This window comes from Lynx rufus, unplaced genomic scaffold, assembly GCF_022079265.1.
Source record: "Lynx rufus isolate CCGP_SWC_20201006 ecotype Redwood Valley unplaced genomic scaffold, mLynRuf1.p SCAF_2, whole genome shotgun sequence".
Taxonomy (NCBI): Eukaryota; Metazoa; Chordata; class Mammalia; order Carnivora; family Felidae; genus Lynx; species Lynx rufus.
Genome location: NW_025814834.1, coordinates 70,386,126 through 70,411,734, shown reverse-complemented (window position 1 = coordinate 70,411,734; position 25,609 = coordinate 70,386,126). Strand labels below are relative to the sequence as shown.

Sequence of the window (25,609 nt, the reverse complement as noted above, 5' to 3'; positions counted from 1 at the left end):
CTCTGACCTCTTCCCAGGGTCCCTACTGGTCATTTACTGGGAACTGGTGAATGACCTAAGGAGGCCCTGACACTCAGCAAACCATACTTTCATATCCTTCATGGTATAGATAACTAAAATCCTGCAAAAGTCCTCAGACCAAATTTTAGTTAGTAGTTTCTCCCATAAAAAAAATAGCCTTGTGGCGCCTGGGTGGCTCAGGTCATGATCTCAAGTTCTTTCATGAGTTCGAGCCCATGTCCGGCTCCCTGCTGTCAATGTGGAGCCCACCTCGGGTCCTGTGTGTGTGTCTCTCTCTCTGTGCCCCTCCCCTGCTTGTGTTGTGTGTGTGTGTGTGTGTGTGTGTGTGTGTGTATGTGTGTGTGAAAAACAAATAAACATAAAAAATTAAAAATATATATCCTTATCTTACATTTGTCAGCTTCTTTTTTCCTGGCCGTTGGGTTATAAAAGGAAGGTAAAAATGGTAAAATAGCTATGTGAGGATAGAGCTACTCTACATCACGGCCAGTAGATACTCCCACAAATAATCCCAAGCCAGCTCTCTCTAGCTGGAAGTGTTTCCACACAACAAGGAATCAAGATGTTTAACTCCTTCAGAATTGACCAAGCAACAACAACCAAACTATCAGTATCTTTTAGTTGCTGTAGGCCTTTTGAGTGATGGTTTTTGACCAAATTGATGATTATGATTGCATGCTATTAAAATGTAACTTATTTGATGCGGTGTCTGTAGTGATCTGGGTAGGGTTCTCCAAAATTTACGTGAACCCAGAACCTCAGAATGTGACTATTATAGACTGTTTGTGTCTCCTTAAAACTCATATTTTGAAACCCTAATATGAATTAGGGCTAGTATTAGGAAGTGGGACATTGGGCAGGTAATTAGGATTAGATGAGGTCGTAAGGGTAGAGCCTTATGGGATTAGTGCCCTCTACGAATCACCAGAGAGCTTACTTCCCTTGCTCTGCTCTCCATCACTTGAGGATACAAGAAGTTGGTGGTCTCCAACCCAGAATAGAGCTCTCACGAGAACCCAACCATGCTGGCACCCTGGTCTAATACCTTCAGCCTCCAGAAGTGTGAGAAATCAATTTCTGTTGTTTTTAAGCCACTCAGTCTATGGCACTTTGTCATAACAGCTCAAATGAAGGAAGATAATGACCTTATTTGCAGATATAATCAAAGTAAGAATTGAGATGTGACCATATTGGATTTGAGTGGGCCCCAAATCCAATGAATGGTGTCCTCATAAAAAGAGGGGGTACAAAGAAACACAGAGGGACACAGGGAAGAAGGCTTCATGGATGGGAGCAGAGATTGGGGAGGTGGCTACAAGCCAATGGAGTCCTGCCAAGAGCCACCAGGAGGTGGAAGAGGAGAGGGAGTATTCTTCCTTGGGGGCTTCAGAGGGAGCAGGACCATGCTGACACCTTGACTTTGGGCTTACAGCCTCCAGGATGGTGACACAATGGATTTCTATTGTTTTAAGCCACCAAGTTTGTGGTGATTTGTCACATTGATCCCAGGAAACTAATACCCTGTCCTAAGTCTTATCACTTTGGCATAGAATGGATGCCTTTCACAAAATGAAAAAATAGGATAAGGAGAAACTGCTGTCTCCTTCCATGGTTCCTTTATGAGTTTCATTAATAATAAGACCAGCCTTGGTAGGATTCTGTGTATTGAGACTTGTGCCTCTAAATAAAATTAAGAGTGAATTGAGTGAAAAAGAGGCCCAGGGAAAAGAAATTCTGGTTTGCAATTTTGTGGATGGAATTTTGTTACTATAAGTCTGACAAGCCATTGTTTCATTTGAGAATGAAGCTTTGCCTTCTCAGACAAATGACAATAATCCTTACTTACTAGTAACCACTTTCCAATGCCTCCCTCTCACTCCTTAGGGTGAAAGACAAAAAATTGTCTGTGCATTGTTTTTACCACTAAAATGGAACGAGGGTCACAAAATATTTTAAGATGGCAGAGTAAAAACATTGTCTCTTCACACCTCTGGTTAGTAAGGAACTTTAAAAAAGGTTTTGTTCTGGATTAAAACTTAAAACTTCCATTTTCATTGAAAAAAAAAAAAGGGCAGAGTGTTTGAAGATCTTAGAATCAGGCAAACAGGAAGACTATCTCCGCTAAGCAAAGAATGTTATCTTCTCCCCTTTTATTGCGCACACTGAGGACAGCTGCTTTAGATGAACAGGTAACTTGGGTGAGCTAAAGAGAGTGTGAAATATTTCCGCATTCACTTTCCCAGAGCTAGCTCCATAATGCATCCTGAGTTAAATGCGTCTTGCATCAAGTTACACCTGGACCCTAGAAAGCACAGGTAACTAGGTGGTCCTCAGTTTTAACAAGGCCTCTTCACAGTCTCTTTATCAGCTTAGATTTTCTGATAAATTACTCACCTCTATCTGCAAAGCCATTTAAACTGTTTTACTTGGAAGGTGAGATTATTTACCACCTGATAATTTCTTGCCATGGTTGGTAAACAACCCAAGGTCCTAGATATCAGAGGCTGATGCCTAAGCTAAGTCCACATTTGATGAAAAGCACAGACTTCCAAGCATCAAGCAGAAAACTCATTTTTCCGGCAACCAATTCAGCCAACTTTATTTGTGAAATAAGGAAGTAAAGGCTTACTTAAAAGTAAAAAAAAACCCACAAGCTCATTTTTCTGAACAAAGGGGTTTTACTGACAGCAAAGGGAGGGGCCGTATTGCTTAATTATTTTAAAATAATTTAAATGCAGCATTGTAGTCTATGCTTTTAGTGTTTGTTCTCCAAATTTTACTGATTCAATACTACATTCTTTGATTAAATAGTTCTTTTTGTCGGTTCCCTACAGGGCAAAAAGAAATTTGTTTAAAGTGAACTCATGGTTTGTTGTTTTTCTGATCAAATACCAAAGGAGATATTAGGCTACATCCCCCAAATTAAGACACTTGACTATCTCATGCTGGAGGAGAGAGAGTGATAGCTAAATTTCTATTTGCTAGTTCCGTGCCACGCACCGTAACAGGTCCATTGCTTTTAGCAAGTCCTTCAATCTTTTCTGATTCACAGGTGATTTCCAAAGGTGTTTTTCAGTTTAAATCTCCTTAATAAAATCTAAAGGAACAACTTCTCCAACATCACTCTTTAATTTTATACTGATATGACTAGCCTGTACACTTTCTCTGAAACGTTCATAGATATTACTTGAACAAATGTCTGAAAGGTTATTTCATACTCCTAGGTTTTTTCTGGGTAATTTTATTAAGTCACTGATTTGATTATAGGTCAAAGGAAGCTATCCAGCACATTATGACATATGACTTATAAGCATATGAAGCTATGGCCTGACTTTCAAAAGACATGTCAAAGCTTGTAAAATCTAATGACTTCTTCAAAGCAGCTGCCTTGGGAGAGTGTGAACTTACTCCTGAAAGCTATCACTACAAAGAATTTTTGACAATACCTCTTTGGGTATTCAGAAAGTTTACTGACTATTTTAAATTTTAAGAGATTGAGATGAATACATTAAAAGATGATTTTTTTCCAATAGAATTCCAAAGCTACAGATGTTAAAATGATCTAGCACAAAATCATATGTTGCAGATACATAATACATTATTCACTAGATTTACTTTGGCATCATTTTTTATTTAATGTAGGGATCTCATCTTCCCTCAAAGGCTGTGTATGTGCCTCCACTGAGGGTATTTAAAGCAAGGCTCTACAGCTTTAGAAGGCAATTAATCAATTAATTAATTAATCCACTCTGCTCATGTTTGCTGAGATTACAAGGTTGGTGCTATACAGATTATAAAAATTGATAAGATACAAATGTTGACTCCAAGTTGCTTATAAATAAGAGATTTCAAAAGATGCAATCTAAAATGTTTCAGAGTGTTTTGAACGCATGCAGCATTTTCAGAATAAATGTGCATGGATTCCAAAGATCACGTCTTTGAGAAGATTGTTGGTATCCTTGTTTATCCATTTGTAAAATCATGTCAGTCATAATATTCTGCAGTAACTCTAGCTATATTATCATCACGGAGAATACAAGCAAAGGAAGTCTTAAAGTATTCTTTGCCTCCAATCTTTACTGGAAATTTTATAATGAGAGTGAACTCATAGATTAACTTCCCCTTTCCTCAAGTTTTCAAACAATGATCTAGGCATTGTCTTTTTGGAAGATGAGCTATGGATTGACCAAGATTCCAAAAATTTAGAAAATCTGTCCTTCCACTGAATACTGCTGATTTTTCTTATGTTATTTAGTACAGTGGCAAAGAGTTCTTATGTTATTTAGAACTGAGATATCTTTAACTAAAGACAGAGTAAATATATGTAAGCTAAAATTGCTAACTCCAGAAAAATGTACAAGGAGTTTTTGACATCTGAAGATTTTTACTTTGCAATTTACCTTCTTTCTACCCATCTTAACTTTGAATTTTTATGAGTTATCATCTTACAATTAACTCTGAAGTCTTTATTGTCCTTGTATCATGGGTTAATGTGTTAAGCCAGGTCCTAAGGGTCTTCTTTTTCTTTGCTTGTGCTACTCAGAGAAACTGTGTTTTGTTTTGTTTTTTTAAATCCAAATGCTAGTTGAATTCAATCATGTATTTGTAATAAATAGCAGCATCCATGCAACATTCACTTGGTCTCTGCCCTATTTTATATTCTTCAAATGTAATATTGTACACAATTGATAACTTTGTAAATCATGATTTTTTTTACACTAAAAATTCTTACAAATCACTGAATAAGCCTATCCAAAAAATCTAGTGATCACAAACCATAACAAAATATACGATTTCCTATTTGATACCACTTAAACACTGGAAACGAATACATAATTCATTTATTCATTTCAGTTTATATGAAATTGAATAAGAGGCAGATTGTGTTTAAATTACTATGAATACCCAATGTATTTGGTTTTTCTGAATTCAACTGGCTAGTAAGTATTATTTTAAGTCGATCACGAATTGTAATTGCTTTTGAAAAACAGCCTTTATTTTGTTTAATAAGAATATTAATTATGAATATCAGAGAGTCAGTTGAAAAAGTTAAGGTTGTGACATGAGGACTATGATTTGTTCTCAATAGAATTTTAAATATATAGACATTAATTGTCTGGCACAAAACTGCTGAAAGGATCCCTACCTCTGTGTTTTTTTTTACCTTGGTGTTTTTTCTATGAGACAAGTAGTGTTAGTTTGGATACATTTAAAAAAGTCCTTTGATGGCTGAGAATCTGTGAAGTGTCATTAAAATATAAGGAAAAGATAGAAAAATCATACTCCACCAGCCCATCCAGTTCTGCTTTCTTCTATATGCTCCTGGGTCTAAAAGAAAGAAAGATCACGTCAAGCACACTATTAGGAGAACAGTTTTTCTTAAACATAATCTGGGCATTTGAACCTGTTAAGCTGCCCACTCAGAGTGTACCATTGCTAATAGCCTAACTTCATACTTGAATTTAAGATGACCGTATTCAACATCTTATACATCAACACTATTGCATATACATGAGCAATCTAAGGGATGGATCTTACTGAAAACCTTTAATAATTCTGGTTGAATTTTCCATGAGGCAGTGCCTGGAATTATTTCATTTATGGAAGCTGAGCACAACCCAAGCACTTGGTGTCGTATAGTTTAAAAAGCCATTTCAGTGGTGTCTGGGTGGCTCAGTCAGTTAAGTGTCTGACTCTTGGTTTCAGCTCAGTTGTGATCCCATGGTTTGTGGGTTCGAGCCCCCCAGGTCTGCTGACAACACAGAACCTGGCTTGGGATTTCTCTCTCTCCCGTTCTCTCTGCCCCTCCCTCCACTCGCATGCCCACTCCCACTCTATCCGATTCCAAAAATAAACAAATAAACATTTTTTTAAAAAAGCATTTCACAGTGGAGTTTAGGTTAAATTTTTTTTTCTTTTCTTAATCTTATTAAGTAGGTAGGAATCTTAAAATGTGCACAGAATCTTATTTTGGTGTACATTTTAGGATAGTATAATCATTTGTTGATCAAAATTTAGTGGGCATAAAAGGATGAATAGGCTTTCCTAGACAAATAATTAGAGAAAGATCATTCTAGGTGAAATGAACAACACAGAGACTAGGCCAGTTTAGTAGACCACAGGGATGGTTCCATATGGCTGAGTGGAAGGTGACTATGGAAAAGAGTTCAAGAGGAAGGAAGATGTTTGGGTATCAGAATGATCTTGGAGAAACTTTTATGCCACCCTAGGAAGTTTAGATTCCCCTTCTAGACGAGCCCTTTGAAGGAGTTCAAAGTCACAATTTGGAAAATATAATTGTGAACATGATACAGAGAATGGATTATAAGTCAGCAAGATAGAAAGAGGCAGAGAGATCAATTGGAAGCTACTGGAATGTTTGGGAAAAAGGATGATAAAGGCCTTAATCTAGGTATGGATAGCAAATATGGATCAGAGAAGATGTAGCCAGAGACATTTAAAAGTTCAAATCCTCACAATAAATTTGAGGGCAAATGGTAACCAAAACCTCTGGTACAGATAAAAATTGCCTAAAGAGTAAGTTGAGAGTTATGGTAGAGACTAGAAGATTATTAGCAATCATTTTCTCTGTTTGCTAAGACTATAGATAGGCTACTTTTCCCAGGCCTGCTTCCAGTAAGATGTGGTCATGTGATAAATTCTAACCAATGGTGCGTGAGCAGAAGTGACTCATTCTACGTCTAGGCCTGACCTATATAAACCTATTATATGTGATCTTCCATTCTCTTTTCCATCCCCCAGTGGGATGTTGGTGATCAGGTTTGAATAACCTTGGACTAGCTTTGGAAGTCACTAGATGAAGACAGCACAAATGCCATCAACCTGGATCCTAGAGTGACTGTGCAGAGCAGAGCATCCCAATTAAAATTCCCCACAAACCTGGACTCAGTATTAGGTGGTTACATGAATGTGTAAACATTTTCTTTCTTCTTTTTTAAAAAATTTATTTATTTATTTTTGAGAGAGAGAGAGAGAGAGAGAGAAAACACAAGTGGGGGAGGGGCAGAGAGAGAGGGGGACACAGAATCTGAAGCAGGCCCCAGGCTCTGAGCTGTCAGTGCAGAGCCGGATGTGGGGCTTGAACTCACAAGCCATGATGACATCATGACCTGAGTTGAAGTCAGATGCTTAACAGGCTGAGCCACCCAGGTGCCCCCCAAAATTTCTATTGTATTAATTGTATTGTATTGTATTGTATTGTATTGTATTGTATTGTAATAATAAGAAGGGTCTTATTGGTGTTCTAGCAGTTAGCCTACCTTACAAACACATTAATTTGGAGAATAGTAAGATTTATAGAGAAATCATAAAAAGAAGAGCTGAAAACAAAAGGTCAGTGAAGTAGAAAGGGAACCATGAGAGAAGGTACTGTCTTAAAAAGCAAGGGAATAATAAATTTTAAGGCACAGCTTTGTTGTCTAACACGACACTTTGCAGTTCTTATCTGAAAATGTGTTCCATGTATTTATCAAATTATTTTGAAACAGAGGTTGCTTTGAAATCCTAAGGTTAATTAAACCTGATATTCTAAATTTAATCACTGTTTTGGGCCGTAAAGTTAAAGTTTGTATCCAAGGAATTCCACATCTCCTTGAATAAGCATCTTTTATATTCTGTCAGTTTAGATTAAAGTTGACCCTGATTTTTATAAATTAGAATTTCAGATTCCAAAGCAATTACCGTTTTTAAATGCCTAGTTTTAAGAACTAAAATCTTAGTCTAAATGACTGATCTTACAGTTTAAAAGTAATAAGTAAAACCAACAATTCCTAATACCTAGATTCAATAAAAACATTGAAGATATATTCATCCCAAGCTGATTTATCAGATGAATGGTTTCTAATAAACTACCACAATCAAGTTTATTCTTTTTTTTCCCCCTATGGTACTGCATTGAAGCCAAAATCTTTCTGTTTTGTATAGCAAAATATAAATAAGATATAAAAAAAAAAGCTTCTAGCATATTCCATCAAAATTAGTCAAGCTTCTTACAGAGTAGTGATTTAAAAAAATATTTTTAGCCCAAGTAATGTTGACTATAATAGTCCTGATATATTTCCAAATAGATTCATATGACTCTTTTCTTGCAAAACATAGTGTCCTAATTTCAAGAAGGAATTTAGTGATTTACTTTGATTCCTCTGTGCTTTTTTTCTTGCTTGATAAAAAAAGGTTTATTCTATATTTGGTTTAATGAAACATGTCTTCATAATTAGAAGTCTTATGAAATGTATCCATCAAATTTCCTATTTAAAGAAAACATTTTGTGTGTCTGAGTCTCTAATAGGAGTACTTATGAACAGGCTCATTTTAAAGCTTTTGGATTGGTGGAGTACTTTTCTAACGCATTAATTTAACAGATTATGTTTGGATTTGAACAATAGAAACAATTAAAACTCAACAATAAATCTGTGCTTAATTTTCAAGTTTTCCCTTCCTAAAATTAGCACAGTATTTCTATTGTATTAACCCACTGAATTACTGCAAGATAACAGGATAGCAGGATAATTTGACCTGATATTTCATGTCATATTCTTAATTATCTGCTTTTAAATTTTACAATGGGAATGTTTGGCTTTTAATGACATCAATTTCCTTCAAAATTTCTATTTTTCTATTTTTACATTGAATAGACATAACACCGTTGGCATTTTTCTGTTTTATTTTTTTATCTATTTCTTTTTTTTCTAATGCTTATTTATTTTTGAGAGAGACAGAGACATAATGCGAGTGGGTTGGGGCAGTGAGAGAGAGAGACAACAGAATCTGAAACAGGCTCCAGGCTCTGAGCTGTCAGCACAGAGCCCGACGCGGGGCTCAAACTCACGAGCCACGAGATCATGACCAGAGCCGAAGTTGGACACTAAGCCAACTGAGCCACCCAGGCGCCCCTCTGTTTTGTTTTAAGTAGAATATATCTATTTCCCTAAAGACCCATCTTATCTTCTCATCTTCATTATTTTGGGTTTTGTTGACTACCAATCTTATATTCTCAAAAGGATGGAATTTCATCCTAGCTCAGAACCAGATACCTTATTTTTCCAATATTACATTGTTTCATTTAGTCTTTTTCTCCATTCAGTTTCAATGCTAAAGTCATTCAAGAAAACAAGGAGTCTATTACTTATTTAATAAAAATAATGGACTGTGAATAAATGGTTGTTTTTGTTTTGTTTTGTTTTGTTTTGCAAAGCAATCAAGAGTTGAATGCAGTAATTCTGGCTTTATAATACAAAATGTTAGCGATAAATAAGTCCTCCCTCATACACTTTCATCTTCAGAAATACACCTCTGTGGGTTTAATATGACCTACCTTTGGACAATCCCATGTCTGCCAGCCTTCTCTGAAATCACATATAGACAGAACTGAAACATTCTGGATTCTTTTCAGCCACTGGAAACATATTCGTTCATCAGTAACCCATGTGAGCCAACTGAAATAATAATCACTGCAAATAAACCAAAACAACAGTCACTACCATAAACCAGTATGATGTCAAATAATTTCTCAAGTTCTGTTTTCTCAAGGATGTATTTTGTTATTATGAAATATCTATTCCATAGATAAAGAAGGTAGAACTTTCCCTTCTCTTCAGAGAAAGTTTAAATATACTTGCTGATCCTTAAACAATATCTATAAGAGAGTTGGTTCATCTAATGGAATTATTTTATATTCGAGCTTTCTCCTCATTTTGGACTTTTATATCTTGGGAAACATTTTAAGACATGAGGCCAAAGCTATTGGTCAATATAGAGGGGGGAAAAGCATTAAACTGGTTATTTTGCATGAGTAGACTCAATTTTTCACTTTTTAAGTGGTTGAGAGAGAGCTAAGTGTGATAAATGCCCATCTTTCTCTCCAGGCAGTTTGTATTAGAGGCCTCGTTTTAACTGTGACCAGGGTCAGGGGTTGAAATTCAGGTTTAGTATCATAATCAGAGATGATGTACACTAAGTAACTCTATTAGTGCTTGGCACATAGTTGGTGTCAATGAATGGCAGCAACTATCACTCGGCTCTGAGAATGAACCTATAGATGGAGAACATCAATGTAAATAAACCACAGAATTCTGGACATTGATATAAAAGAAATCACAGAACTGGAAGGGTCTCTGGCTCAGATTCTGGTTTTACCTCCTAGTAGTTCTACTACGTAAGGCTACTTACTTATCTTACTTACATATCTTACTTACTTATCTTACTTACATATCTTACTTACTTACTTACTTACTTACATACTTACTTACTTACATACTTACTTACTTACTTACTTACATATCTTACTTACTTACTTACTTATCTTACTTACATATCTGTGCCCCTGGTTCTTTATCAAATGGGAATAACAGTATTACCAAATGTAGAGCTTGCTGTAGAATTGGCTGAGTGTGCTTAAAGTTCGTGAGAATTCTGCCTGCTCCATGGTAAGTGCTGAGAAAATGTTAGCTATTACTATTAAATTGTTAGTATTTTACAGATGCTCCTCTTGACTCCTTATACAGTACCCTTTCTATCATTCCATTTGCTTCCTAAGGAGAACGACAGTAGAAAGAAAGAAAGAAAGAAAGAAAGAAAGAAAGAAAGAAAGAAAGAAAAAGAAGAAAGAAAGAAAGAAAGAGAAAGAAAGATGTATTTAGTCTAAGTTTCCATCAACTAGATTGGTGGTAGTTGGGGGAAGTAATGGATCATCCCCCCAAATAAAGCCATTTTAAATTATCCAAGAGGGGCGCCTGGGTGGCTCAGTCAGTTGAGCGCCCAGCTTCGGCTCAGATCATGATCTCACGGTTTTTGAGTTCGAGCCCCGCATAGGGCTCTGTGCTGACAGCTTGGAGCCTGGAGCCTGTTTCGGATTCTGTGTCTCCCTCTCTCTCTGCTCCTCCCCTGCTCATGCTCTTTCTCTTTCACCCTCTCTCTCTCTCTCTCTCTCAAAAATAAATAAACATTAAAAAACATTTAAATTATCCAAGAGTAGATTCACCCTGGCAAGGCCCCACTGAGGCCTCTGCTGAGGTTCTCTTTCCTGTCAGTGATCAATCATTCTGCCCTGGCCGACTCTCCTGCAAGGGGCAGCATGCCCTGGCCTGTTAGGGTTTGGGAAGTAGTGAGGAAGCCCACCAGGCTGGGTGTGGGCGGCCTCTTACCTCGATCTGCTTCAACCATAATGACCACAGAGGACTGATGGAGGGTTGGAAGGGTTGCTACAATCAGAACTAATCAGACAGGATCTACATATGGCCCCAAGCTGGGGGAGTGAGACTGATTCATGTCCCTGTCTCCTTACAGTGAATCCCAAACAGATAATTGTACAACCAGATAATTGTGAATAGACTGCATCCTAGTAAAAATTGCTAATATTTGGAGAGGGTTGGCCTCTTGTTAGTCATGCATATGTGATCAAACATGATCTATAAACCCTGGGCTTGAGAGAACGTAGACCAGACTTGAAACAAGACAGGCTGAGAACATATATGAATTTTATTATTTGCCCACTGATCCCAAGTTTACATTCACACATCTGAGGGGAGTATCACTTAGATTGATCGCTCTGATCATCCTTACATGTGTGAAAGGGCTGACACTTTAAAATCAATTTAAGAAATGTCATTTTTAATTTGGTTACGTATTTAGGTTTACATGCCAATTTTATTTATTTATTTCTGCTTAGAGTACACATATCATAAACTCACTAGAAAAGAAGTGTAAATCTCAGCTAAAAAATTTAAGTGTTAAAATTCAGGTTAAGATGGAAAGAGAGCATCTGGGCTTGCCCTACCTTGATGCTATCATTGCTGGAACTGGCACTTCTATGGGACCTATATGCTCAGGGTGAGTGGCATCGATAATAAATAACCGAACAACAGGATTCTTAGCTCCAGCCTGCCGAAAAAATGGAGATTATATGCTCATAAATTTTTAATTATGACTAGCATATTAAAGACACTTTAGGAGTTTAGGCATTTTTTATAAGTTTACAATATTAAGTATATCATTGTTGAAAACATTTGAATTATAACATGACCAGGAATTTCATTTCGATTTTACTTGCAGGGCAATTACAAATATTATGTCAACCAGAGTGAAGACACATATTTTAAGTGATTAATGAGAGAGATTTGATTCATAAGGGAAAATATTTTGGATATGAAAATGCAGTGCCATAATTGATATTCTCTTTTCTGACTTTCAAGACAGATATTTCTTCTTCTTCTTCTTCTTCTTCTTCTTCTTCTTCTTCTTCTTCTTAGGATAATTATTATAATCACTTCTCCCTGTACTGGAAGGAGTGCAGGGGGGAAGACAGTAGAAACAATAAATAAGAGAAGATATTTTTTGCTTTTTGCCCTATAATTTGGTCTAGGACAATCATCAGTCGGTCTCCTAGCTGGTTACATTACTACTGTTATCATCCCCCCCAAATTAGGGAAATGTCACCTCCAAATAAAGTGACTGTAGAATTTGCACTTTTCTTGTTTTGTACTTTCTGTGCTATTATACACCCTAAATTTACATGACAGTGTAGTTCACACCCAGACAGCTTCTTAGAGTTCCTGTTATTTTAACACAGAAAAAGAGAGTCTTATAATTGTCAAACAATTTAAGTCCACAGAGTTCAGGTTCACAGCCTTAAATGACTCCATGCCGTTTGGATTTATCTAAAGAACTGTCCAGGCTCTCCTCTGACCTCCTGTTTCACTGTGAAGCTTAGCTGGGACTTCTGGTTTCTTTTGAGTTGCCTCACCTCTCAGCTTGATGTCAGATGTTTCAACAACTCTAGTCTTCAAGGAAAACATGAAAATTTGGGTCCCAACTTCTCTGTCGGTGTCAGTTAGTCCTCAGTTCTGGGTTCCTCCATTTCTTCCTGCTGCCTTACACCCTCTTGAAGATCCAAATTCTTTTACGTCTTGGGTCCCAAGTGCCACTTCTCTTACTTCCAAACATCTTCAGTCTTTCAGACTTTATATACAGCCGTTGAGGGGTCTCCTACCTAAACATGCATCTCCTATCCATTATCTTTTATCACATGACTTTTAACATAAATTTTAGACTATCTGGAATTTCTAGTTCTCTATCTATACCCACTGTGACTCGCATCAGAAACCACTTGTGTGTACACATATCCATAGAGGGACCCACTGGGTCCATCTGTAACAGTGTTCTCTTTGGCAAGTAAACACAACAGGGACCAAAGAACAAAGAACTATCTTCTACAGTCACTTCCATTCCTTGTAAAAGAGGAGAATTTATTATTTGATCCTTTTCAGATTTTTTGCCTAAGTCAAATTAGGATATGGCACTTCTCCACTGTGACCTTGCTGTTCTCCTACTATACATACAGGAGCCCTCTCTTCAGACATGGGACTGAATGAAAAGTGTTTCACTCAGAATTCTAGAATGGTTATACGAGAAACATTGGGTTCATTCCATGTCTAATTTCCTCAAGGAAGACACTAGATTCACACACTTAACCTACCTTATATGTCCAGAAAAGATCACAACTCATGCCTGCTTCTACCTGACAGGAACATCAAGTTCAACATTTGTATTTTCCATTCTAGTTCGCATTTACATGAGAATTCAAGAAGGAATTGCAAAACAGAACTTTACCCTGAATTTGGAGCATGAAAGATGAAAAATTAAAATTAAGTTAAGCTTGTTTTTCCTCCATAATCTAGACCATATGTTTTTCAAAGATTCTGCGATGGATTTTGCAAAGACTACTTCATCCAGCACAACCAGATGTCCAAAGCAACAGATGTCCACATAAATAATAGAGCACAGTACAATGTTTGCCTTACAATGCACAAGGATAAGAAGCTCTCCAAACTTGTTGATCCCACCTCTATTCATGGTGTTGGTTGCTCATTTTGACACCAGAGGAATGGAAGCATCTGTTGAAAGTACTCAACATACCTTGGGGTATGGAATATTTATTGTTCTAGGATATTGTTCATCACCATAATAGGAATAGGCGATAACTGGTATCTCGGTATCATTAAATTCTGCATATGCCAAAAATTTTCCATTAGGAGACCACCAGAGAGCGTATTTTGTAGCAAGCATTTCCTCTGAAAAATAAAATACAAGCATACAAATAACCATTATGGCTTACTCTTAAAATTATTGCAAATTCTTCAAAATATATTGTATTAGCCATTTACTGACTGCAATAATTTATTTAATGTGGGTGTGACATATGCCAGAATTTGGTTATTAAAAAAGATAAGTAATCTGAGTTTAAAGACATAGCCTAACTTATACCTCATTTCAAACATCAATCAGTCTGCGTAGGAATTGATATTAATCAGAAATGTAATTCTTTAAGTAAATTAATTAAGCATTTCAACAATAAATGATTTTTCCCTTGGGGCAGCTTCTGGTTTTTATAGTCACCTAATGTAGCCCAAACAAGGAGAACTGTAATTACACTACAAGAGTGACATAAGTGTTAGATGTTGACTTTTTCTCCTAGGAATATTTAAAAAAACCAAAAAAAAAAAAAAAAAACCAAAAACCAAAAAAACACAAAAAAACAAAAACAGTTCCGCTATATAATTTTTAATAAAGGCAAGAACTATAAGACTTCTTAAAGTCCAGTTAGGTCCTGGATCCTGCATGGCCTACAAAGAGGACACAATTCACAAAAGTATCAAAAACTAGGAATATTTCTCTGCAAAATTATGTAGACAGTTGTTTAGTTTTGGAAGAAAGATTTATTCCTCAAGAAAAAAGAAACCTGAGGAAATGTACCAACACAGCATCTAAGGACCATAAACTTCTTGAAATGTAAATTATTACTACCACTTTATAATGCTCATGAAAATCAGCTCTACCAGCCTGATTATTAGATTTTGTTCTTTGAGAACATGTACATCCTGTTCATAACCTGATAACAGCTTTCAGAAATGCCACCATTCATCTCGGTAACATACCACTTGTCTAAACTTTACTGAATATATGCAATTATTTTCAATTGAAAGCCTAAAACAGCAACGGTAGAAAAGGAATATGATTTACCTTCATAAACCCAGTCTGGGATCCCATTGAATATTTTATTTTCTCTTCCATTAAATGTTATTTGAAAAGGTGGGTCTTCTGGTCTTTGTTTCAAATAGATGTTGTTTTGATAGACATATGCCTAGAAGTGGTGGTAAGTTAGTTAATAAGGAGAATTCCATAAGAAATACAATAAAGCCTGTAAACTTGTTTTGATTATTTACCTAATACCTTCAAAATGCATGGTAATCCAGATGCAAGAAGGAATCACAACTAAAGTATCATTTTAATAGGTCAAAAAACCAACCAGCTCACATTAACATCAGTTATGATTTTTAAAGTCTATCAAATAAAGCATAAAGTTTACTATATATTTGTTGTTTTATTACTCAAATAAATAATTGTACATATTAACAGAAAGTCAAATAAATCTTTGAATATTAATAGCTAGCCAGATCTAATCTTTATTTAGAGTCCTTAAATAAGAGCTTGGACAAAATTTCATGTTGTCTGAAGCTAGTCTGGGAAACTTGTGAAAACCATATTTTTCCTCAGCTTTCTGGCACAACGCATTCTGGCTGAGTATGAGGATAAAGTTTTTGACTGCGATATTTAAAGAAGTCTATCCATGAGCTTGAGATTTTGCGGAATTCTCAGATGAGTTTCAATTTATCAAAACTCTTCCCGTTTTTAACCACTAAAATAGTCATGAATTTTTTTTTTTCCTTTCAGGCAGGGAAATTTAACAAAGGCCAAAATCAAATGGCTCCTCTTTTATTTAAATGATTAAACACTTCTATAATTTAAACACTTACTAATTTACTCCCAACAGGCGACCAGCATAAATACTGAATTGGACGAGGAAGCTCATTTCTTCTTACAAACTGTCTAGAAGGAAAAAAAAAAAAAGGAAGAAAAAATAATAATAAACCTTGCTGTTCAAGGGGGAAAAAAGCATCTTTACAAACAGAAAAAAGTAAATAATAAAAATGAAGGATCGTCCTCGGCTTCCTCAAACCTAACGGAAAGAATGTGACAAAATGGCACTGGAGGCATCGGGTTCTGGTAGCAGTTCTTTACCAGTTACTTAAGTCACTTAATTTCTCTGGGTCTCAGTTTTCTGACCTTTGTAATGAAGTGAATTAAAGATTTATTAAAGATTTATAGACTGTGAAAGTGGGACTATCTCTAGAAATTATCTGGTGGAACACCCTCATTAAAAAAAATAAATAAACGTGAGGTTAGAGAGATACGACTTTTTAAAATCACATCGCTGGTTCTTGGCCGACCCTAATTAAACTCAAGTCTCCTAACCCTCAGGACTGTAAAATTTGTACACATCAGGCTGAGATGGTCGATGAAGTGCCTTCCAGCTCTAAAATGCTATAGCTGTGCTGAAGTTTAATATGTGCTCTTCCACATTCTCATTTACAACCCCCATCTCTGTGAATGCATATGCATTTCAAATTTTTGAAAATAAGATGCCATTTGACAATCTCCCCAGGGATCTGACTTGAAATCAGAAAAGGAAAGGAACATCTGATCTCAAACTAAACTGAAAAACAGATCATACACTGGGCAGTATGCCTTAAGCTTGCAAAGTTCTCCACCCATGGGGAAATTTCAAATATCTTATTGGCCAAAAATCTCACTTTGGTGCCTAGACTCACCCTGCAAATACTCAATTGACTAACTTGCACTGTGGGGCTTTTGTAGTTCTTCAACGAGAATGTGTTCAGATTTTTGTAAGTGCTAAAGAGTCATAGGATGCCATGCTTAAGTTTTGACTATTATCTTCTTGAAGATTATATTAATAGTTTCATCAAGACTGCTTTTGAAGATAAACGAAACAAGACTTGCCTCCAAGGTATAAATTGAGGAGCCTGAAGAAAGACTCTTTGTCCTCTCCCTCAAAAAACTAACTCCAACCTGGACCTAACATGCCTGACATTTCTACTTTTCTCATTCTTTTAAAGCTGGAACCTGCAAAGAATTGTAACCCACGTTACTTTGACACAACTTATTAGGTCATGCAGCCTGAGGCCTAGCAAGCCGTGAGGGAACACAGGCAGATCAGCTTTGACTGGGGAAAGAGTAATGGCCATGAAAGAGAGAGACCGCTGGTGAAGCAGTGAGAATCCTGCCTGCCAGAGGGCAGTATATGAGCAGCAGGCACTGGGAAGGTCCACAATATATTGAAACACATGTGAAGGCACAGGCAAAGGAATGATCCTGAAGAAAAGGCATTTCTATCTCAGGCCAGCGTTCATGTTACCTTTGACATTGCAACGCTGTCTTAGGTTCCCATATGCTGTGGAATCATCTATGCAAGCATGCAGACAGCGCCAAGCTGAAAATCTCAGCGCAGAGTCTCTTCATGACTGGCAAGTCACCACAGCTGCCATTTTCTATGTTTTCTAAATAACTAACACTATGAGAGAAAGTGGAGGAGGCTGCTCACAAAGGCTGTCGTCTCCTCTCAGTATTCCTTCCCATGCTTGAAACCAGAACTATCTTCACTTTCTCTGTGGTAGATTTTTATAGACTCTTCAGAAGCATATAGAAAATTTGGAATTAGTGGTATGTGGTCTTGCCTTGAATCTCAACAAATTTGTCATCCCTCACTTCCTAAATTATGCTATATTTACCTGACAAAAGACAAATTTGGCAAATTAGAAAGTTGTGCAGATAAGAAAAGAAAGAGAGAGAGAGAGAGAGAAAGCAAGCAGGCAAGTAGTGGCTTGACTAAGTTCACTGCACAAAAGCTAAATATTTAAAATAATTCGAGGCCATAAAACTTATACAAGCCATAATTAAAATATTAGTATTGTCACTTTCTTTTGGAATGCTGTTTAATTTGCTGAACCTTAAGGTAGGATGTGGAGAATTTCAAAACAATTAAAAGAAAAATAAGGAATTGATTAAAGCCTTAAGAAATTGTGCTGAAAGAGTAAGGATTTTACTTCACCAATTTAAAGTTTTCTTGAGAGTAGGGTCAGTGCCTCGAGTTCATTTGTATCTCTCCATATATGTTTTTCACATAATAGGTGTTCAATAATTTCTTTTTGAGGGGCTCCTGGGTGGCTCAGTCGGTTAAGTGTCTGACTCTTGATTTCAGGTCTGGTCATGATCTCAAGGTTCGTGAGTTCAAGCCCTGTGTTGGGCTCTGAGCTGATAGTGCGGAGCCTCTTTGGGATTCTTTCTCTCCATTTGTCTCTGCCTCTCCCCCGCACACATGCGCGCGCACACACACACACACACACTCTCTCTCTCTCTCTCTTTCTCTCTCTCTCAAAATAATAAAAAAAATAAACTTAAAAAAAGAAAAAAACCTATTTTTGAATTTGGTGATGATGTGGATACAGAGAAGAGAAAGACCCAGAGTATATTAGATGAGTTCAGTTTCTACTTTATGTAGTAGTTCATATTTCCTAAATTGACAGTTTAAGATCAGAATCATTCTTTTCTGAACTCTTAAAACAAGTAGATTTTGTTTTGAATTTTTGTGTTCTTACTGGACAAAAGAGGAAATAGACCATAAAATTTTTCAATACCTCTTCAAGCCATATAATTATTTTTCCCTTTTATATAACAGCAAATAGGATATCACATTAAGATGAGTAACTAAACCAACTCATTGTCCATACTGAGTCAGAGTGATTTTTCCAAAGTGCAAATCTGATTCCCTATTGTCATCAGAACGACATCTAAACTCTTCTTAATGGTTTCCTCATGATTATTTGGCCCTTGCCTCCTGGCCCCAACTCCTTCCCAACCTTACACCACCTCTCACTAGTCAGCATGCCCTCCTCCAATTTCAACTCAACTGACCTATTTTGAGTTTCCGAAACTCTCTGTGCTCTCCCTTCCCTTGGGGCCTTTACAGGTTATTCCTTCTGTCAGGAATTCCCTCACTAGGTGTTCTGACTACCTACTCGTTCGTCTTTCTTTCTTTCTTTCTTTCTTTCTTTCTTTCTTCTTTCTTTCTTTCTTTTTTTTTTGATTAAATTGAAATATTTCAAATAGTGAAGCATACAAAGAAAGAAAGAAAATGGTATGACAGAGGCCAACTTATCTACAGCCCCAATTTAAAAAATATTAACGTTTTGCAATTTTAGTAACAGTTAATTTAAAATCAATTAATGGAGTCTGTGTTTAGATACAACTGAAGGAGATTTGCATCTCCTGCCCTTCTACTTCCTTCCTTGGAAAAAGCCACTCTCTCGTAAGCAGTGTATCATTCCCATGCACGTGTTTGTACTTTCAGTATGTAGGTTTATGTCCATAAATGGTATATTTATAATTTGGTGTTCCAAAGTAGGGAGAATAAAACTGCCTGGTGAATAAAAATACAGAACATTTGTCAAATAAAAAGAGGTAAATGTTTCATAAAAGTATTTCCTTAAATTTCTTAATTTCTATGGGTGTCCATACACGGTAAAGAAGTAAAACACTAAGATCAGTAACAAGATAATGTAATCTTAACTTTAAATCAGAGCGTGGAGTGAAAAATCATAATGGATTTAAGTAGTATCAATACATAGATATGAAATTTTACCCAGTATTTAGGTCATAGATGTGATATGTTGCTGTGTAAGAGTATCTCCAAAGCTGTCGGAAAGAAGAGAGACAGAGACAAATTATGATTCTTAAAAAGCTTCTATCAATAATGTATAATAACAAATGATTCAAGATTCAGAATTATAAAAGGACTATTTTCATAAAGCACTAGGAAGGATATGTTTCAATTCCAAAAGAGTCTTCATTTAAAGAGTTTTACTGTGGACTTTTGTGATGTTTGTCTAAGTTCCAGAACTAATCTCAGCAGTGATTCAACCCTCACTCCATAAAAAGCATATCCGAAGACATTTCTTAATATAAAAAGCTTTTCTTTGACACACTCTATCCTAAGAATTTTTCCTTTATGCTATACCTTGATTTGAAGTAAAACCCCCATGATCTCCCTGGCCATAAGGATTACCCCAAACCTGTGTAGTTCATTACAATGATACCCTCTAAAATTAGATAAAGAGAATTTTATTCAACACAGAGTTTTGTTACAACATGTTTGCCTTTCTTAAAATATAACGCTTTTTAAGAATAATAGAAATTGAAAAAGAAATAGAAGCTCCATAGTTTATAATTCCTCCTGAAAAAAAACTGCTCTTTTTCTCATTAAGTGTATTTGTTCTGTGGTTAGTGAATAATACAAATATTATTTTGGATTTTGTTTCATAAAAGAGCTTTCAAACTCTTGGCAAAGAAACTCCAACTGGTTAAAACATGTCTTCCTGAAGACTGGTAGCGACCAGGACCCGGTCTACTGGAAAATAATCAGCAGACTGAACAACCTGGGGGGGGGGCAAGATTAACTATTCATTCTGTATTATATCTCACATGGGATATGAAAAGGTTCTCTCTCTAAAGGTAATCACTAGAAGTTTCATTTGATAATAAATTCTTTTGCCTTCTTGCAAAATTATCTCGAAGTTGTGTAAGTAGAAAAAATAAGATCAACTTCCCTCTATAACTTCATTCAAGAAGGGGAAACGAAGTAAAGGTAAATGGTCTGATTTGGTGGGATATTCCTACCCCAGTTTTTTGAAGCCACAGATTGAAACCCTAGTGTACCGCTGACCATATATTATCCTACTTGAGCAAGTGAGTTAAATAAGCTACACCTCGATATTTCCATTTTCCATAACAACTTTCACAAGGTTAAAATATGTGAGGATTAACTAACGACTTATGAAGTCAACTAGTTTTAGAAATAGAAGTGTAATTGTCCCGTTTCTGATAAATATCAGTGCCCCCAAATGAAGTCCCCTACCCCAGAGGAAAGTAGTTTCTACCGTTGGAGGATAGCCAGACAAGTGCACCAAATTCTGAATTATGCGTATGTGCTTCAGTTATGTTTTTTAGGCTCATCTAGAACTCACATTAACTCTTGAATATTTAGAGATAAAAATATACTCTCACTTCCTCTTACTTTTATAAACCAAACTGTGGATTAGTAGCAGATATAAACGGATATACCCAAATTAAATAGTCAATACCTTTGAATAATCACTTTCTAGATAGGCAAATTGCCGATCAGGTGACAAGCCATAATTTGAAGCATTCACACTTTTCTGAAATCATAAATAAGTCAATTAGAATATAGAAGAAAAACCAGAGCCATGTAAATGTGAAGTATTAAAAGGATATTGCATAATTGACATACTCATACGTACATATACTGTCTATGCAATTAAAAAAACGTTTACATGGTACTTACTGTATACAAACAAATTTATTAAACACTATGAGAGGAAGATGTGATACCTAGAATATACTTTGTGATTTCAGGAAGCTTAATATGTTAAACTTGAAAATAAGTAGCATATTGCAAATTAGAAAGTTCTATTGAAGAAATACAAATATAGCATTGCGAAAGCATTTGAAAAAGAGATGATTAAATCCAATTCAGAGGATCATTGGTTGCATGAGGAAGAGAGTATCATCTGAGCTTGACTTTAAAACATTAGCAGGCTTTTGAGGGTGGAGAAAGTGGGAAGAGCCTAGGAGCATAGAGCAGCAGAAGCCTACATTTCATAGTTCTTGTTTGTTGAGCGTGTATTCCAGGTTAGGTGCCGTCCTCCCACATTCAAATGTTACACTACTTACCTCTTCTAGAAACCCAGACTGGTATTATTCTTCCTACTCTTCAGAGAGAGAGAAAATGAGGCACACCGTGGCTGGTGTGGTATGGAACCTTATTTAACTTTCCATAGCTAAGAAGTGACAGAACCTGGATTTGAGCCTCAGTTTGCCTGTTATAAGGAATGATTTCTCAACTCTTCTCTCTTACTACACTTTTTTCCCAGAGAAGGAAAGATGCTGGGTGATTGAGAGGAGGCAAAGGCAGTAGTATAGTGTGACTAGAAGAGAGACTTGGAGAATTCAGTGGGGGATGGAACCGAGAAGGCTAGGTCAAGTGCTGAGAGTTTGGATTCTGTTCCTTGGTCATTGAGTAGGTGGCAAAGGTTTGAGGAGGAAGATGATGCTGGATACATACCATGGTGTTATTACTCAAAATGGTATATGATTCTCCTGTTTCAATATTGTAATATACTATATCATTATCTGTAGACTGATGAAGATATTCTTGTCCTTTAAACAAGAAGGAAAACAAACTTGAAATGATCCCCCTTAGTAGGAAATGCATTTATAAGAAAGAGAAACCTCCCTTATTTCACAGACGTGCTTTGCTTTTCTTCCCTGTCCAGGATATTGCTTCGTCAGACTCAAAATAATTAGCTGACAGTGGAAGGGAGGAAAGGATGCTCTTTTCTATTTTCCACAAAAATGCCACATTTGCTAGTAGGCTGCCCTATTGTGACCAGTTCAGGGTGCTGGGGAATAAAATTGGGTTTTCTCTGTGATACAACAAAGAGGATAAACTGGTGTGTTTAAAAACTCGTGTTAAAATGGTGTATTTGTTTTGAACTAAAAAATACATTATATTTGGGTTGTGTTTGATTTAGTTTAAAACTCCTTTGATGTGCATTTTATTTTCTAAAGAGAAAAATGAAAATATTTAAATGTGTTTAGTCCCACTTTAGATACAAACTATAATACCATAAATAATTTAGTTGACCTTACTATTTGTTTGGACTTATTTGACAATATCCTATTCTGAAAACATATATGCAAATATCAATTTTATGGCCTATGAAGGATTTTTTTTTTTTTGTGGCCAGGATGGGATTTGTCCATTTCTCAGATTATCTAGATTAACAATGGAATTTCTCTGTTGGTAAAATTCTTATGGCCTCTCCTAAATAGGTGCATATTCAGAAGAGTCATACAATACGCTCAGATTGTTCTAGCAATGTACTCTCAACTTTCACTTTTTTACTGAAAATCCAACTGGCATCATTCCTATTCGGCAAATGGTTCTGTCAAAGTGCTTTGGTGGCCATTTGACTTATCTAAGTAAGTGCTCTTTTTTTCTATTTCAATTGATATGGCCTCTGTTACCATTGAGATGTATTGGCACGAAAAATAAAAACAAAAACACGTATTTTCAAAAACCTCAAAAGGTAAAGAAACAATCCACTTACCTGAAATCCAGTTTGGAAAAAATGTCTTATAGGAAAATGTCCCATTTAAAATATCCTTCAATGTGAGTGTTCTTGTTGTACTTCCTTCAGAGTCATGAACTTTAGGGGAGATGGAAACAGTATTACTAAAAAGATGATTAATAACGCAAATAAATCCTGAGCCTGTCTCTCATCTGTCCTGTCTCCTATAATGAAAACACTGCCATTGCTAAACTTTTCACCCCTGTTAAGAGTTGTGAGTGTCATCGCCTTGATAGAGAGGCTAATCAAGGCCTAGAGAGACAGTCGGCTTGCCAGAAGGAGTATAATGGGCACTCAGGAAGGCCATGATGGGTTGTAGGCACCCTCTTCAGGCAGCACAGGGTTGTCAGAGGTCTTTTATAAAAGATAAGATGACCTGGGGCACCTGGGTAGCTCAGACGTTAAGCTTCCTAGTTCAGCCCAGGTCATGATCTCGCAGTTTGTGGGTTTGAGCCCCTCCTAGGGCTCTGACAGCTCAAAGCCTGTAGCCTGCTTCAGATTCTGGGTCTCCTTCTTGCTCTCTGCCCCTCCCCCACTCGTGCTCCACTGTCTCTCTCAAAAATAAACATTAAAAAAATATTTAAAAAAATTTTTTTAATTCTAGAAGTAGAGGATTTCCATATAAAACCTCACCTAGGGTAGCTGACAAACCACAAGGGTGACAGAGCGTGAGTGAGGGAGGGGCAGAGAGAGAGAAGGAGACACAGAATCCAAAGCCGGCTTCAGGCTCCCAGCTGTCAGCACAGAACCCAATGCGGGGCTTGAACACATGAACTGGGAGATCATGGCCTGAGCTGAAGCTGGATGCTTAACCCACTGTCCCACCCCAGAGCCCCCCCTCCAAATATATTTTTAAAAGATGAGGTGACCCTCCAACAACCCTAAACCTTGCAAAGCTGGGATTGCAGACCTAGCTAAAAAACTTTGTCCTTTGTGTGCCTGGGTGGGGCTCGATGGGTTAAGCGTCTGACTCTCGGTTTCAGCTCAGGTCATGATCTCAGGGTTGGTGGGTTCGAGCCCCCGCATGGGGCTCTGTGCTGACAGTGCAAAATCTGCTTGGGATTCTCTCTTTCCCTCTCTTTCTGCCCCTCCCCTGATCATGTGAGAAAAGCCCTCTCTCTCTTTCTCAACATAAATAAATAAACTTAAAAAAAAAAAAACCCACACCTTCTCTTTTAAGCAGTTCTTTGTACTTTGTCATAGATGCTTGGCTTGGATTACTACTGGTTTGTCAAGGATATATTTTAGCATCCCATTTGGTCAGAAGAGATCAGCCAAAATCCTTACCTTCAGACATCTCAAGAGAGAATGTATCAATGAAAGTAGATAATTTCTTATCCTGACTGGGATTTTTATAAAGAGAAAGTGGGACAGGGGAAAAAAAAAAAAAAGAACCGAAACCACATGATCTATACAAATGATCTTAAAATTTCCAGAAGTAGAGGATTTCCATGTAAAACCTCACCTAAGGTAGCTGACAGACCACAGGCAAGTTTCACCTACATTTGAATCTTCCAAAACAATTGTGTTTTTCAAACACGACTCTATTCTCAGAACACATTCATTACAGAGCTCCTCAACAGTCAGATACGCCAGATGGATAGTATGGCAACCATCTTCCAGTCCTCCTTCATATCCATATTGCCATTCTCCATCCCTCCCACCCTACCCCTTCTCCAGGCCATCACTTACAGAACCAAAACTTAGAAAAATGTCCTATACCTTGAATAGCATTTGTGAATCTGGTATTTGCCCATGTAAAAATAAAACTGTCGAAGATGAGAGCTATAACTTTATCCTCCTGCTAAACTGTCTCATAGCTTTCCATAACTCTTAGGATAAAGACCAAAAATGTTAGTCTGAACTGTAGGCCCTGGATGGTCTGGGATGGCCCTCCAGTCCCTTCTTGCCTCTCTGTCATTTCTTTTTAGATTCCAAACATACTGGGCTTTCTCATTTCTTTCTCTGGGGCTTCTGCACTTCTTTCCACCTTCTCCCCTCCCATATCTTCTAGTCATGCTTGAATGCTTAATATAATGGCTACTTCCTCTGGGAAGCCCCTTCTGACCCTCTGGTTTAGATCTGGTTCCCTGGTTATACATTACCATAGACCGTGTTCTTTTACATGAAAGCATTTGTCTTGATTTGTAATCATGTATGTATTTGAGTATTTTATTATTATTTCTCCACCTTCTACCATATTCTCAGTCACAATAAGTTCAGGGACCATGTGTAGTTTTGCTCACCATCACATCCTTTGTATCTAGAATACAATAGGCATTTCATAAATGCTTGTTCAATGGATGAATACCTTAAATGAAGAATGGATGGATGGACAGATGGATGGATGGATGGATGGAAAGATGGATGGATGGATGAGACCTAGGTCCTCTCTTTTTACAGAGTCATCCTACTACTAATTTCCTGTATGGCTTTGGTAAGTCAAT

At 36.8% G+C, this 25,609-nt stretch overlaps 1 protein-coding gene across 1 annotated transcript in view; it reads right to left on the bottom strand.

Annotated features, from left to right (window-relative positions):
• The window catches only part of FAP (fibroblast activation protein alpha), a 73,529-nt gene that overhangs the window by 33,172 nt on the left and 14,748 nt on the right, over positions 1 to 25,609 (bottom strand). The window contains 10 exon segments of the mRNA XM_047085707.1: positions 5,305 to 5,349; positions 9,356 to 9,491; positions 11,816 to 11,919; positions 13,954 to 14,108; positions 15,058 to 15,178; positions 15,852 to 15,924; positions 19,595 to 19,647; positions 21,093 to 21,167; positions 22,094 to 22,188; positions 23,142 to 23,240. Coding sequence (XP_046941663.1) covers positions 5,305 to 5,349; positions 9,356 to 9,491; positions 11,816 to 11,919; positions 13,954 to 14,108; positions 15,058 to 15,178; positions 15,852 to 15,924; positions 19,595 to 19,647; positions 21,093 to 21,167; positions 22,094 to 22,188; positions 23,142 to 23,240 — 956 coding nt within the window.